This window comes from Zophobas morio, unplaced genomic scaffold (assembly GCF_036711695.1).
Source record: "Zophobas morio isolate AGI-343-1 ecotype UQ-CSIRO unplaced genomic scaffold, CSIRO_AGI_Zmor_V1 ptg000018l, whole genome shotgun sequence".
In the NCBI taxonomy this organism is placed as follows: domain Eukaryota; kingdom Metazoa; phylum Arthropoda; class Insecta; order Coleoptera; family Tenebrionidae; genus Zophobas; species Zophobas morio.
Genome location: NW_026972123.1, coordinates 5,457,694 through 5,473,622, shown reverse-complemented (window position 1 = coordinate 5,473,622; position 15,929 = coordinate 5,457,694). Strand labels below are relative to the sequence as shown.

General features: G+C 36.0%; 3 protein-coding genes and 1 pseudogene across 3 annotated transcripts; 2 read left to right on the top strand and 2 right to left on the bottom strand.

The window, feature by feature from the left end:
• Window positions 1-67: 67 nt before the first annotated feature.
• On the bottom strand, window positions 68-3,832 carry LOC135131107 (clotting factor G beta subunit-like). The gene is made up of 6 exons (XM_064058659.1): window positions 3,702-3,832; window positions 1,237-1,413; window positions 1,025-1,179; window positions 852-967; window positions 370-799; window positions 68-307 (listed from the first exon to the last, which is right to left on the bottom strand). Exons 1-6 carry the CDS (start codon window positions 3,772-3,774, stop codon window positions 140-142), a joined length of 1,119 nt encoding a protein of 372 aa, XP_063914729.1. The 5' UTR covers window positions 3,775-3,832; the 3' UTR covers window positions 68-139.
• Window positions 3,833-5,173: 1,341 nt separating this feature from the next.
• On the bottom strand, window positions 5,174-6,620 carry LOC135130986 (leucine-rich repeats and immunoglobulin-like domains protein 1). Its single transcript, XM_064058478.1, has 2 exons — window positions 6,560-6,620; window positions 5,174-6,498 (listed from the first exon to the last, which is right to left on the bottom strand). The coding sequence occupies exons 1-2, from the start codon at window positions 6,618-6,620 to the stop codon at window positions 5,174-5,176; spliced, it is 1,386 nt and encodes a 461-aa protein (XP_063914548.1).
• Window positions 6,621-6,731: 111 nt separating this feature from the next.
• LOC135131106 (leucine-rich repeats and immunoglobulin-like domains protein 2) lies at window positions 6,732-8,194 on the top strand. Its single transcript, XM_064058658.1, has one exon. It carries the CDS (start codon window positions 6,824-6,826, stop codon window positions 8,150-8,152), a length of 1,329 nt encoding a protein of 442 aa, XP_063914728.1. The 5' UTR covers window positions 6,732-6,823; the 3' UTR covers window positions 8,153-8,194.
• Window positions 8,195-10,908: 2,714 nt separating this feature from the next.
• On the top strand, window positions 10,909-12,772 carry LOC135130985 (bifunctional phosphoribosylaminoimidazole carboxylase/phosphoribosylaminoimidazole succinocarboxamide synthetase-like; annotated as a pseudogene).
• The last annotated feature ends 3,157 nt before the right edge of the window (window positions 12,773-15,929 follow it).

Here is a 15,929-nt window from a genome sequence, read left to right as displayed (position 1 = left end):
TCGATATTTTGATGCAATCTGTCAATTTTGTTTCGGAATGGGAGAATGAAACAAAGAAATGGAATAATATACAGTGTATATTTGGTTGCATAATTTAATTTTTATTAGTTACGAGGGGATATTATTATTACGTATGTGTTTATGGCCAAACAATATTTTCTATCCAACCAATGTAAGCAGACACATTCACATAAATCCCAGAACTGCTGGGACATGCTTTTCCAAATGACACAACTCCGATAATATCATACATACATTCCACGTCGTCACCTGGGTGAAAAATCTGCATAGGACCACCAGAGTCGCCCTAAAACATTTCCAATAAATACCATTATCATATAAAATAAATCCATTTTTGTCTATATATACCGGACACGCATCTTTTTCCTCCGTCCAGTCCGAAGGACCAGCGCAAAACTGAGTATCTTGGTAAATTCCTTCCTTAAAATGACGATTAAAATAGGGCTTGTAAGATCTATTGCAGAAAGTGTGGTTGAAAATTTCGAGCTTCAGTTTCAATAAATTGTCACTTGGTATGAATTTGTTGTCTAGTGTTCTTGTGCAACCCCAGCCAGTAACGATACCTCTATTGACTGGTATGTGTTTAGCGGTGTAAAGACAAGCAGGTTTTACGTGAGGACCGAGCTGAATGGGTTCGTCCAACTTCAAGAGCGCGATGTCATGGTAGTAAGAATTTTTTTGGTATTTTGGGTGCGGGATTCGCTGGGCTATGGTATACCTAGCGTAATTTTTGTCTCTTCGGTGCGTAATGCCTGTTTTAATGTATGTGGCCAATCCCCTACAAAAAAAAACACACCAGTTATTCATTCGAATTAAAAATCCGTACTTACTTTTCTGTATGATTTAGGCAGTGAGCTGCAGTCAGAATATAGTATTCGCTCAATATAGTACCTCCACACTCCCAAGTAATACTACAACTACCGTTCTGTACAAAACCGATAAGTACCTGCATTTAACACCATTACAATATATTATGTTTTTAAAAATTTTAGCTGTTAGGTACCATATGCGGAAACTCATGGTTTTCTGTCACTTTTCCACCAATGATGAGCCCAGCGTTGCCTTGGCCACATTTGAACACCTTGATAGGTGAAGAATGGGCCAACATCGTCGGAGAATCCATTTCTTCGTAAGCCAAAGAAGCATACTTTGCGCACACTAAAAGTGAATTTAGATTGAATATAAACAATATATTTTTGTAAACCGAAAACATACTTTTTTTGCTTATTATGCCACTTTTTCTAACACGACAACACACCAGCGAGTTTTCGTTACCACACGTCCATGGAAAGTACCCATTTTTTTGTATGAATTTTAGAGCCCAGGGACAGTCGTCCTTAGGTTTGCAAATTACTTCTGTTTCTTCGGTTGGTCTCAGGGTACAGCTGTTCGCTATAACATACAGTACTTAAGTGGGATTTATAAACTTGTTGACGTTGAAAGTCCCGTTACAGTTGTTTTAAGACAAAAGGAAAATGTAGCCCCGCCCACCCACCCTATCGCAATTGTGATGATTTTTTTTATTCGTCGTGAGCCAAGAGGGCGGAGTTTAACTGCAAAATCCGTATTTCGTTATCAGAAATTAAAAACATGCTTTTGAGTATCGTGTTGTTCAAGAATAGGTACTACGTATATATTAAGAAAAAAATAAAGCCAACGATTAGGCCACACCCATACCCGTCCGGATATCAATTTGAGATGAATTTTTCATTTGTTGTCAGATCGAGGGGCAGGGTTTAATTGCAAGATCCATATTTGATTACAAAAATTGATCATTTTAAACATGTTTTGAGTTTGTTGTTCCGAAAAGACGACTATGTTTAAGAAAAAAGATATAAGCCCCGCCCACCCACCCTGTCTCAATTGTGATGATTTTTTTTTATCGCCGAGAGCCAAGAGAGCGGAATTTAATTGCAAAATCCCTTATTATTTCTCCACAAGAAGCAACCATGTGAGACATGTTTTTGAGAATATTAGGTAGGTATATTAAATTAAATTAATTAAATTAAATTATATAATTATATAGATTAAGCCCACCCATACTTGCCCTGATCTAAATAGTAATGGAGTTTTCATTCGTTGGCCGACGTAAGGGCAGAGCCTAATTGCAAAATCCATATTTACCATTTTTAACGTGTTTCAAGTTTCTAAGAATAAAAAAATCATCACAATAGGGATGGGGTGGGTGGGCGGGGTTTATATTTGGCCCTTTTTTTCTTAATGTTCATAGTATTTTTAGAAACAACGCGATACTCAAAAACATGTTTTTAATTTCTTGTAACGAAAATAGTTTTTTGCAGTTAATAAGCTCCGCCCTCCTGGTTCACGGCGAATAAAAAAAATCATCACAATTGAGACAGGGTGGGCGGGTGGGCTTACATTTTGCCTTTCGGTTTTAATATCTGTAGACTTTTTTCAGAACTGAAACTTACAACATGTTTAAAATGGAAAATTTATATAAGGAAATATCGATTTTGCAATTAGGCTCCGCTCCATACGTATATTAAGAAAAAAAAAAGGCCAAATATAAGCCCGGCCCACCCGCCCTATCTCAATTGTGATGATTTGATTTTTTTATTCATCACGAGCCAAGAGGGCGGAGTTTAACTGCAAAATCCGCATTTCTCTATGATAAGTTAAAAATATGCTTTTGACTATTGTGTTGTTCAAAGCATACCTACGATGTACATTAAGAAAAATAAAGCCAAATATTAGGCCCCACCCATACCCGTCCCGATCTCAATTCTCAATTGTGATGAATTTTTTATTTGTTGTCAGATCGAGGGGCAGGGTTTAATTGCAAGATCCATATTTGTTTACAAGAATTTATCATTTTATACATTATATTTTGCCTTTTTTCTTAATGTACATAATTTCTTGTAAAGAAATAAGTATTTTGCAGTTAATAAGCTCCGCCCTCCTTGGTTCACGGCGAATAAAAAAATCATCACAATTGAGACAGGGTGGGTGGGCGGGCTTATATTTTGCTTTTCGGTTTTAATATCTGTAGACTTTTTTCAGAACGTGAAACTTAAAACATGTTTAAAATGGAAAATTTATATAAGGAAATATCGGTTGTGCATTTAGGCTTCGCTCCATAATTACAAAATCCATATTTCCTTGCAAAAATGTACCATTTTAACCATGTTTTAAGTTTCTTGTTGCCCAAATAAGTCTACACATATTAAGAAAAAAAAAGAAAATGTAGCCCCGCCCACCCACCCTAGCTCAATTGTAATGATTTTTTTATTCATCGTGAGCCAAGTGGGCGGAGTTTAACTGCAAATTCCGTATTTCTATAAGAGAAATTAAAAAGATGCTTTTGAGTATCGTGTTGTTCAAAGAATACCTACTATGTATATTAAAAAAAATAAAGCCAAAGATTAGTTGGATACTTCTGACCTATTACCCATACCCGCCCCGATCTCATTACTCAACTGTGATGATCACGGTTGGTATCTCTGATTCCAAATGTCATATACTTTTAACATAAAATATTAGAAAGCAAAAGTCCTAAATGACGTTTTAAAAATGTAAGTACCTAACTAAAATGTAAAACTGCTTTTTGACATTTTGACATAATGTCTCCAAAAAAGAGCTGCCAGTATTTCTAAATTTGGACGATTAACTATAGGTATATAACACGAAGTTTATAATATTTGTGGTAACAGTGTTCTTACCAATCAAGTTCTCGGTGGAAATTGTTTTGCTCTTGATAAATAAAATCAAAATTAAATATTTTAGATACAACATAATTGGATGCTAAATTTCGTCATACTGATAAAAGTATGTTCGTGTGTAGACCTTAATTATGCATGAATTTGCAAAATTTGCATTATTTTTGACGTTTCTGCACACATGAAAAATTTTAGTGAATGAAGATAAACAAGGTCACGGAGTGTGATGATAAGATTACGTTTTTCTTGACCTAACTTGTACCAGAATAATTTCTTACTGGATTTATTTATATTTTAAAACCGTTAGAATGATAAATAAATAAATCTTTGAAATCGCTTCAACCCCTATCTTTCCCTTGATGAAAATCTGCAACCGTAGGCGACTAGATGAAAATCATTTTGAAACACGTAGTATCTATAGCATGTAGTAGAAGTTATCCTATTTATGTATATATACAAAAAAATATACCTATAATATGAACCAAACTCAACTTAAAGAATGTCTAATTACAAAATGTAGATACAAACAATAAACAAAAAATTAAAAAATCAAATCAAAACCCAAACAAAATTTCAAAATTATTCAAATACATTAAACATTTATACATTGACAAAACGGATAAAAACTAAAAAATAATTAAAAAATATTACTTACACACCTCTGATATAGATTTTCTAAAGAGTTCTGTAACATGTAACAATCGTCCCAAGAATTAATTACGTTAAAGATCTTCAGATCATCAACATACATAAGTGAGTCACATCCCAATACCTGTACAATATCATTCACATAAACATTAAATAGTAAAGGACCCAAGTGTGAATCTTGGGGCACCCCAGAAACAGCAATATAAGGATCGAATATATGACCATTTATACAAACAAGTTGTTTCCTGTTATAAAGATAAGAGCTAAAGTCATGTCAGTATATATGATGTCAGTTTGTCCTCTTTGATCCAATACATGAGATATTGTCTGGGTCATAGTTAGATTAGTTAAGGTCGAACGACCCCTACAGAAGCCATGTTGGCTGCTGGATATGAAATTTTTAAAATCAAAAGATAATTGAGTTTGAATCACGTACTCAAAAACTTTTGAGAAATTCGAGAGGATTGTTATAGACCTATAGTTGGATACTTCTGACCTATTACCAGGGTCCTGGGAAAAGGTTTACCACATCGGATGAGTTACAAAGGCGCTTCCGGACACACACAGGGGAAAAACGTTTTGCGTGTACGATATGAGATCAGATCATTTGGCAAAACATGTGAAGACACATAAAAATAGCAAGAAATCTGGTACGCAGAGTGAGGTGAAAAGTGAGGGTGTAACAACGCAGCAATACAGTAGAGGGAGTCCGGGAGGGGTGGTTTATGGGGGATGCTCTAGTTATCTTTCGACAGTGATAGGCGAGCAATGAAATTTTTTATTTAAATACATTTATCTTATGCATATTAAAACAATGTTACATCTTATTATTCGAAATCGAGGTATGGTGGATGATTCTTTATAAATTTGTCAATCTTCGTGACACACCCTTGATTCCAAGGATTATCTCGCAAATGTATATCTACAACTTTTCCAAAAACTGTCTCCAAATCTCCTTCAACACATTGTAACTTATTTCCAGTGAGATCCAAAGTACCAATATAAACATTAACCACCAGATCTGGATTCCAGTTATCAATCTCATTAAAAGCTAAATTTAAAGAAATAACGTGCTCTAACTTATCAAATGCTTTAGCAGCAATATTTCTAATTTTATTTCCCTGAAAACTAATTATCTCCACACTAGGATAATTTTTGAACGCTTGGTCTGGAATCTCCGTTATCTGATTATAACTCACTACAATGTCAGCAAGTGATTTCGCCCCTTTCAACCAATTATTATCCCACTGGGTCAGATTATTGTCCTGGATGGACAACCTACTAAGAGCTGACATGTCATCAAAAGCTTTACTGGCAATTTGCGTGATCTTGTTTTGGTTGAGATTCAAGTAGATGAGTTTGGTGTTGTTGAAAACACCTTCTGGGATTTCTTTCAACTCGTTTTTCTGAAGACTGAGTCCCTCTAACTCTGGTAAGTTTCTCAAATCACCAGGTCGCAGAAGCTTGACTAAATTGACATTTAAACTAAGGAACTTTAACTCTTGAATATCATACACTTCCGGATCTATTTCGTCCAATTTATTACCGTACAAAATCAATCCACGCAATGCAATTGTTGATAGTGCTTTTGGTGCAATGGTGTGGAGAAGATTATGAGCCAAATCTAAGCTTCGAAGAGTAACATTTTTAAAAACATCTTTTGGAAATTCAGTGAGTTTGTTCTCATTGAGTAACAAGATATCACAGTTTAAATTTTTGAAAGCTCCTGGTTGTAGAAGGATAATTGAATTGAAGCCCAAATCTATGTAAGATACATTTAGATCGACAAAAGTATCAGTTTTAATTTCTGTTAAATTATTGTTGCTTAGACCAAGCGATTTTAAAAGTGGTAAATTTCCAAAAGCTCCCGGTTTGATTTCTTCCAAGCCCACATCATTGATGTCCAGGCTGTGCAAATGTGGTATATCGAAAACCGATTTTTCGTACAAGATGGGAACATTTCCAATGATTGTCACCTCGTCTTCTTCGTCAGGAACGATTTTGTCAATCTTCTCAAATCTAGCTATATTTGCTGCTAATATGTCCCTACCATAGATCGTCACGTATAATTTTTTTTCATTAGAAATTATTTTCTTAAGGTTGTCAAAAGTAGCTACCGTTTCGTCTACTTTGTCAAAATGATGCCACCGAACTGTCACATTTTTGAAAGTAATTTGTTCACTGTTACTAACTTTAAAAAGAAAAATACACACTAGTAGGTGTACTAGTGAAGAACGCATCTTGAATACTGAAGTTGTTTACGTTGAACTTCATGTTTATAAGGTAATAGAAAAGTGAGATGATTCATTGAAGTGTTGTGTTGATGTTTACAAGACATTTGAATAAAATTAAAATTACCTCGTGCATGACACACACTTTTAAGAAGAATTTCTTTGATACCTAATAAAGAAACCAACAAATAATTTCTGTTTATCTCATAAATACGACGTTCTACATAAACAACTCCAGTTATCAAGATGCGTTCTTCACTAATACACCTACTCCTCCACATTTTGCTTCTTAAACTTAGTAAGACCGAAAAAACCACTTTTGAAAATGTGACAGTTCTGTGGCTTCTTGACGACAAAGTAGAAATAACGGTAGCTACATTTAGCAATCTCAAGAAAATAATTCCTAATGAAGAAGAAGTGTCGGTGGAAATCACTGGTAACGTTCCCACCTTGTACGAAAAATCAGTTTACGATATACCAAATCTGAACACTCTCAACCTGACTGACGTAGGTTTGAAAGAAATCAAACCGGGAGCTTTTGGTAATTTACCCCGTTTGAAAACTCTCGTTCTGACTTGGAATAACTTGACAGAAATCCAAACGAACACTTTTACAGATCTAAATGTAACTCATATAAATTTGGCATCCAACTCAATCATCACTCTACAACCCGGAGCCTTCAAGAATTTCCACGCCCAGCACGTGTCACTTGATAACAACAAACTCACCGAAATTCCAAACGGTGTCTTTGAAAAAGCCACCCTTCAAAGCATAAGTTTGAGTCGTAATCTTCTTCACACCATCGCACCAAAAGCTCTGTCATCAATTGCATTAACACGATTGTTTATGTTCGATAATAACTTTGAGGAAATCGATCCGGAAGCTTTTGATATGCAAGACTTAATAGCACTCGATTTGAACAACAACGCAATCAAGCTTCTGCGACCTGGTGATTTGAAAAACCTGCCAAAGTTGCAGCTTTTTACTCTTGCGTATAACGAGTTGGAAGAAATCCCAGAAGGTGTTTTCAACAACACCAAACTCATCTATTTGAATCTCAACCAAAACAAGATCACTCAAATTGCCAGTAAAGCTTTTGATGACATGTCAGCTCTTATTGAATTACACATTGGCTCCAATAATCTAACCCAGTGGGACAATAATTGGCTAAGTGGGGCAAAATCGGTTGTTGAAATTTCGGTCAGTTATAATGTGATAACTCAGATTCCAGATGAAGCGTTCAAGAATTATCCTCGTGTGGAGAGCATTAGTTTTCACGGGAACGAAATTAAGAAGATTTCAGTTAAAGCATTTGATAAGTTAGAGCGCGTAGATTATTTAGATTTGTCTGATAATGAGATTGATGAGTGGAACCCAGATTTGTTGGTCAATGTTAGTGTTGGTAGTTTGGATCTCAGTGGAAATAAGTTAAATTGTATTGACGGAGATTTGAAGACGATTTTCACAAATGTTGAATCTATAAATTTTTGGGAGAATCCTTGGAACGAAACGTGTGCTAAGAAGATTGACGAGTATATAATGAACATGCAAACAGTGCAGAAGTGGGATGATTAAAGTGTATTCTAGATCTATAGAGCATTTTGATAGGTATAAATATGTAACATTGTTTTAATATATACATTTATAACCGGAACATTTCTTTTTTCTACAGAAATATTTCCTGAGTTTGAAAATTTAGTTGATCGTTGCAATAAATTGTTATTTTTTGCTTTTGGATTGGGGAGTAGATGATAAAACTATTACAATTGCTGGTGTTTGTATGGATATATACATATCAAAATACATAGCCAGAGCTACTCAAATATTTGAAGAAAATTGTTTAGCGGAATTTTTTGTTGCCCACTGGCGCACAAATGTCCTTGCAATGACTTTCTTATGTTATATGTTACGGCGTTTTTTGTGAATGTGAATATCATGAAGTGCCTTATTTTGGTGAAGGTGACGACAGCCCATTTTACGGTAATGAAATTTTGTTACATTAATAAGTAATTGGACATAGAGAAATCAGTAAAAAAACTTCAAACTTCAAACTGCTTTTATTTTCACCATATGCTTCAAACCAAAAACTTATTTGAACATTACCAGGTTAACTTTTTATAAAAGTATAGGTAATATATTTTTGGGTTTCCAAATGATCCAAAAAATTCAGACTCAATACTTTTGATAAAATATTAACCACCTTCTATAAGCGGAATATATCAGAAACAAAACAGGACCCAGAACGGAACCTTGAGGGACTTGTTTACTAATTTAGAAAAGTGAATTAATAACAAGGTTTGAGGATGACGGAAGGTGTATACATCCAATAACAAGCACGTGATACCTTCAAAAAAAGAGTTCCTTGTCATCAATAGAAACATCAATAACTGAAATTTTGTAAATTGAAGTTATCTTACGATAAGCATACATACACACTCCTCCTCTGTTATGTTATATGTTGAGGATTACACTGAAAGGTTCTACAGCTAAACCTTTTCTCCTTCAAGAAATGTGTTAAATCAATCCTCAACGTATATAAATACATTCAGGTGAGAGCAGCGATACGCTGCAGTTCCTCACCTCACCAAAGAAATGTGTTATCAACTTATCAATCAGTCAGCAAAAACACAAGCTATCTACTATTCCCTCTACAATGTAAATCTCTAAACCCAAACTTATTTAAAAGAGTAATATGGGACGAACCCCTTGGTGGATAAACACCATCCGCCCTAAAAGCTAAGTACTTCAAAAAACGTCGTTGAATCTTCTCCAATGTGTCTATATGAATCGAGAAAATGGAGACCAAACAACACTTGCATATTCAAGCTTAGACCGCACATAAGCAAAATATAAAATTTTCAAACAATCAAAGTCACTAAAACTACTGCCACATCTTAGTATCAAAAATCAACTCTAGTCAAAATAGTGTTATTGAGATCATAGGGATACAAGCTTTCGGTATTTTGTAAGTAAATGACATAATAAAGCATTTGTCAAAATTTACCGGGAGGAAGTTAGAATTGCTCCAACATAGAAATTTATGCAGATCATCTTGTAACATCCGGCAGTCATTAATACTGGAAACAGTTCTAAAAATTTTTAAATTGTCCGCGTACATGAGAATGTTTGAACTAATACTCTTTGCGATCATTTATATAAATCCCAAACAAAAGAGGTCCAAGAACCGAACCCCGAGGCACTCCAGACAAGACGGTAATACTATCTGACACATGACCATTATATTTAACGCACTGAGTCCTATTGGATAAATACGATTTTAACAATGTACCTAAGTAATGAAGCAGAAAACCTAAAATTAGTTCATTTAACCACCAAAATATCATGATTAAGTTTGTCGAAGGCCTTGGAAAAATCAGTACAGGCCACGTCAACCTGGAGCATTAATACACAAAATTTAGACTCAATACTTTTGATAACATATTAACCACCTTCTATAAGCTTTTACTTGAAAATTATTATTAATATTATTATTGTTAATATTAATATTGCAAGTGTTATTAAATCCTGCATAATGTTTATATATAAATCAATTGCAATTGTTTAGTCTGAGAATAATACATAACATTTTCACGCTTAAGTACTTTCTTTCCAGCACATAAACTAAAAAAAATTAAAGCAGCCCTTGATCAGCGTTTTGTTCTATTTGTTTCCAATTCATTAAAATAATCGCGCTTCAATACAATCTTCCCCTAAATGCAAAAATCGGAAATGAAAACAATATGTACCGAACATGTTATTAGAAAAGCAACAAAGTACAAGAGAACGGTTGATTTGAAAATTCCTTAAATTTTATTTTGAGCTTTCCGGCTGGAGTTTGGCGCCAAGAGTGGAAACTAATGACACAGGATATGGTGGGCTAATTGCAGGTCTTGCCGCAAATTAAACCCTACCGGGTAATGATGTCACGTGTTCAAAATGATGCCTGCAACCTCCATTAAATCGTACTTTTTAAAGCACTTTTTGAACAAAACTTCCTTAATGTAAATTCGAGAAGGGTAAGTTCTCAGTTCACTGATTTCTTTTTCAATAATACCTAATTTTAGATTTTACGAAGTTTCTAATGCTTCTATTCATAGAACGCCGTTAAATAGAAAGTTTGGCCATTTGAAGAAGATTATCTGTATTCCTAGAGAATTATAAATTATAAAGTACCTACTTCAGAGACAATACTTACAATAATGCCTTTTAATTACCGTTCAGTCTACTGGGACCCAGCAACTTATTTTCTCATTTATGAGTTTTCTTTTCCCTGCATTCGGTGTCGCTTGGTAGTTAGGCATCAGCACTACGAGCGATAACATGTAGACATTCGTTGCATCTCCTTTTTTTGCTAGTATTGTGTTATTCTATTTTAAGTTCGTATTTCGACCAAGATGATATAGTTAGTGAAGAACTACACTGTCAGTGTGTTCCTCCACATCAATTGTGCGGATAATGATGAAGATGCCAATAGTCAGGGATCATTGGACATCCGGTAAGTAATAAGAGATAAATTCTGCTGCAAAACAGACAGATAGGTGACAAATTACGTTTGTCGTAAAACCGCATGCACATGGCGTTTAGAATCCGGGAGATACAAAATAAATTGTGGCTGGATGTAGGCATTCGTTGCATTTCCTTTTTTTGCTAGGATTGTGTTATCCTGGTTCTGGTTCATATTTCGAAGAAGACGATGTAGTTAGTGAAGAGCCACACTGGGAGAGTGTTCCTCCACACCAATGTGCGGATAATGATGAAGATGCCTATGGTCAGGGATTATTGGACATCCGGTAAGTAATAAGAGATAAATTGTGCTGCAAAACAGACAGAGAGGTGACAAATAACGTAAATATTAGACTCATAATATTTTGCTTATTTAAAATAGGAGTTATTCGGTAAAATTTTGACATGGCGTCATTAATTTTTTTAGTGCTAAAACTTGCCAAGATAGGACTGAACAATATTAAGAGTAGTCACTGGAACGCAGAAGGGGTAGGTGGGCGGGGCTACTGCGTTCTCATAAAACTAGAAAAAAGCTAAATTTAGCCCCGTTCACCTCCTATCTTCATTTCACTGACTTATTTGATTTAGTGTAAAATGGAAAATGACTAAAAAAATATGAATGCAATGATAAATCAAGTAAAAACTCATCATATTTTCCACATTTTGGGTAGAATTTACTCAGCAAAATTTTGAGGTGACGTCATCACATTATTGGTGAGAATGATTAGACGAATTTTGGCTAGCGTTTCATCTACATGATATTCGTGATATAAATACAAAATTTGACAATTCGAACAGACAGACGACGGAAACGGGAGGCCTATTTCTTCGTACTGTAGGGGTCATGAAAGTTCGAAAAACGTAAAAGTAATTGTAATTCCAGGTCCCACGGAAGTCGACATCATGACCACGACGTCCATCCTCGTTTTTGAAATTTTAGAAAAAGTTTGGGCTTCCAGAAATTGCGCCCTCATAGATATGAAAATCGAATTCGGGGTCGATAATTCCGGTAAGTAAACCGCTGACAATGACCTACCTCATCATAATTAATAAATACTTAACAGGTGAACTCCCGGTAGCTGACGTCATCGACTCAGACAGTTGGCGCTTGTGGCCCTCCGGCGACAAGCGCCTCATGGTAGACAAGCAAGTCTACCGCAACCGCACCACAGTGACCGCCTCCGACCTAGACACAGTCAAACGCAACTTCGAATGGGTGGCATTTAAACCAACTGGACCACCTTGACCCTCCGATAAGGAGCACTGTCTCAACATCCAAGCTCAGTGCGAAAAGTTGGGACTCAATACAGAACTCCGAGTGATGTCTGCTCACAAAGGCACCGAGGAAACTATTAAAATCGTCAGATATTATAAGTCTCTTTCAGTGAAGGCTTCATTGCTGTAGCCGGGCGGAGCAACGGCTTGGGGCCCGTGATTTCCGGGAACTCGCCCCTACCGGTCATAAACTGCCCCCCTGTGAAGAGCGACAGCGTGGAGAGGGATGTTTGGTCGAGCTTGAATGTGCCCTCAGGGTTGGGCTGCAGTACGGTGCTGTACCCAGAAGCGGTGGCCCTGAATGCGGCCAACATTGTAGGGTTGTTGAATTATGTGGTGTGGTGCAAGCTGAGGGTGAAGCAGTTGGAGGATTATGTGGGGCTGGCGAAGGCGGATAAGAAGTTGAGGCACGATTAAGGGTTTAATAAATGATTTGTTATACAGCGTGTTATTGAAAGGTACGTACAAAATAAAACCGGCAATTGGACTCGAAGTATGGGTGCTAAAATTTAAAAAAAGTTCAGATGAAAGTGTTCTCCTTTTAGAAATAAAAATTCTTAAAATTTATGTCCAAATTCGTTGTACGCCTCTGATGAAAAGGTCATCTTTCGTTTCTGTAGCAACAAAAGGGTGTCTTATTTTTAAAATAAATTAATTTTACCTATTTATCCTTCAGTAGCGTCTAAAAAGGTTGGATAGGGGTTAATTTTCCCCTTATAATTTTGATAACACAAATTAAGTTTTTCAGGCATCTTAGACTTCGCGAAGAACTGTCAATTTTTTTGTACCTACGTACCTTTCAATAACACCCTGAATATGTACTGTGTTTTATTTTCTTGATTCTACTAAATCATAGATTAATATAGATGCGACATACAGGCTAATTTTGCAAAACCGCTCTTGTTGACATTGTTTCACTACAACTCGTCGCCTGAGAACTTGTTTGATCTACAGACCAGCAGAGCGCGCTCAGGCCATAGAGATTTACCGTACCCTTAAAATAATAGTAAGACTTCAAAGCATTCGGTTTTGCATTTCCTTTTATCTTAGTGACAGCAAACACCTTCTAAACTTGATAGGGCATTAATATTAAAATTTTTCCCCGCCCCGTAAGTACAATCAAAGAATTGCAATTTCTTAAACAAATTATAAGTATGTATGTATATAAAATTTGATTTTGTGAACTTTAAATCACAAGTACAAACTGAAATATCAGAATAACGCAAAAGTACGGAATTTGTTTAATATTTCGAAAAAGCTTTACGCAAACAATCTTAAAATTTGCGTCAATTTTTACTTTGACTAGGTTCTGCAATTCGCTATCATTATAAGTATTGTAGTGATGTTTAATTTACGGCGACGCAGCAGAAGTCAAATTCTACATAAATTCTTTCTTATTATTTTTATCACATACATTTTTATTATTATACACATTGCATTATTTTACAATAACGGTTCTTTTATTTCAGATTTGAGAACGATCCCTTGAAGACCTCCGTTTCCACACCATCTGTTAAAAAATGCGGCATCCCCAGCTCTAATTCCGACAAAATCAACATCCGCATCAACTCGGAGAAAACCTCCTGGACAGTATTACTAACTGATTCCTCCTCCCTCTCCTCAACCAAAAGAAAGAAATGGAATGGCAGAAGTTATCGGCGGTGTTGAGGAAGGTAACTGTGCCACTAGTGAGAAAGAGGACATGTCAACGGGCTTTAAGACAGACGAAGCTGGGGAAGAGATTCTGGCTGCATAAGTTTCATACGCGCGGGGGGAGAACGGAATAGGGATACATGTAAGGGGGACGGAGGTTATCCGTTGATTTGTCCAGTTCTGGGTGAAAAGGATAGGTATATCCTAGTAGGGATCGTGTCATGGGGGATCGGCTGTGGGGGGGAACAACAAGCCGGGAGTTTATACGAATCTGGCCTTATATGTTTGGTGGTCGAAGAAAAGATGAAGGACAATAATTTCAGTGTTAGTTATTACCAAATTTAAAATTAAGAATGAAGTTTTTGTTGTGTATATTAAACTGAAATATAGATATTGAATTATAAAGAGTATTATTTATTTTTTTAAATAAAAATAACATATACAAAGTTATTCACGTGCGCAACCAACAATACAATTTTATTACATAGCAGTCTTTGATATTCACTGTCACAATTTTTTAAAGTAAAATACATACAACTGCTTGGAAGGTAATAATTAGGTCACCCCTTATGAGTCTCGGTGCTAAATTGGGTAAGTTCAATTTTAAGAGTCTTTCAATATAGCCGGCACGTATTCTACCTAATGGAATTCTGGTTGCTTTGACCTGAATTGATTCTAACAACCAAATGTCTCGCTGCAGGACAGGAGTCCAAATAGTATTCGCAAATTCCAGAATAGGCCTAACGAAAGCTTTATGCAATTTAACAAACACCGTAGGACGTGTTTTGCAAAAAACTTTACTTAAAAGATAAAGCGCGTTACTAACTCTCTTAGCAATATAGTGATGTGATGTGACTACGAAAGATCAGAACTAATGAAAACACCCAAATCTCGACGACAGACCGCTTTGACAAGTTGCATGCCAGCGATGCTATACGAAAGCTGTGGCAGAAGCTAGTTCTGCGACCATTTGAAAACTGTGTTAAGATCTTGTGTCAAATCAAAATAGTTTGATATCGTCCGCGTACTTGCAAAATCAACTCACTTGATGAGACTGCCACGTACAATCGACGTTTTGGGACCGTATCGAACGCCTTAAAAAGTCCAAATAGACGACATCAATAGAATTCTCGCGATCAACCTCTTGTCCAGTCTGCCAGACAACAAAGGAGATACGAATGGATCCATTTCCCGGGGAGGAAGCCATGGGATTAAGTTCTGATCTAACAGAAAATTAATCAACTGATCGGGCATAATAATAAACTGCATAATTTTAACCACAATGGACGTCAGACTAATAAACCTGTAGTTACTGGCATCAAATTTGTCGCCTTTCTTAAAAATAGGTCGGACAGTTGCGGTTTGCCAGTCAGGTGGCAATACTCCTGATCTAAATGACTGGGTGAATAGAAGACTGATAGAGTGCCTGCACAACTCTTCAAAACCTAGGAGGTAGTATGGTCGGGTCCAGGCGACTTAGAAAATTTCAATTTTATTAACTTTTCATGAACCACGGATTCAGAAAAATCGACATCCCAATTGTCGGTAACTGATGCATGAGACAATATAGAAACCAAAGCCATCTCGTTTAAATTTTGATTTATTGCTTTATAATCTGTTGCTGTCCTCTTAACTGAGACAGTCCTCTTTTGAGGCATAAAGCAAATTTGAAGGTCTACTGTTAGGGTTAGATAATCCGACTTACCAATGTGGTCAAGGTATTCTAAGTTGACAAGAGAGCTACAGTCGAGGTGATTATTAAATCTAGAGTGGAGGGTTCCTGGTTAGATCTTTATCTTTTTGGTTGCGAAACTATCTGAGAATAATACATAACATTTTAACATTTAAGTACTTTCTTTCCAGCACATAAACTAAAAAAAATTGAAGCAGCCCTCGAGCGTTTGGTCCTATTTGTTTCTAA

Coding starts and splice junctions, on each gene's coding strand:
- LOC135131107 (XM_064058659.1), bottom strand. CDS start 3,774: ATGTTGTATCTAAAATATTTAATTTTGATTTTATTTATCAAGAGCAAA. Junction 1,414..3,701: donor TTCCACCGAGAACTTGATTG/GTAAGAACACTG, acceptor TGTATGTTATAG/CGAACAGCTGTACCCTGAGA. Junction 800..851: donor TGCCTAAATCATACAGAAAA/GTAAGTACGGAT, acceptor TTTTTTTTGTAG/GGGATTGGCCACATACATTA.
- LOC135130986 (XM_064058478.1), bottom strand. CDS start 6,620: ATGAAGTTCAACGTAAACAACTTCAGTATTCAAGATGCGTTCTTCACT. Junction 6,499..6,559: donor CTTCACTAGTACACCTACTA/GTGTGTATTTTT, acceptor AAAATGTGACAG/TTCGGTGGCATCATTTTGAC.
- LOC135131106 (XM_064058658.1), top strand. CDS start 6,824: ATGCGTTCTTCACTAATACACCTACTCCTCCACATTTTGCTTCTTAAA.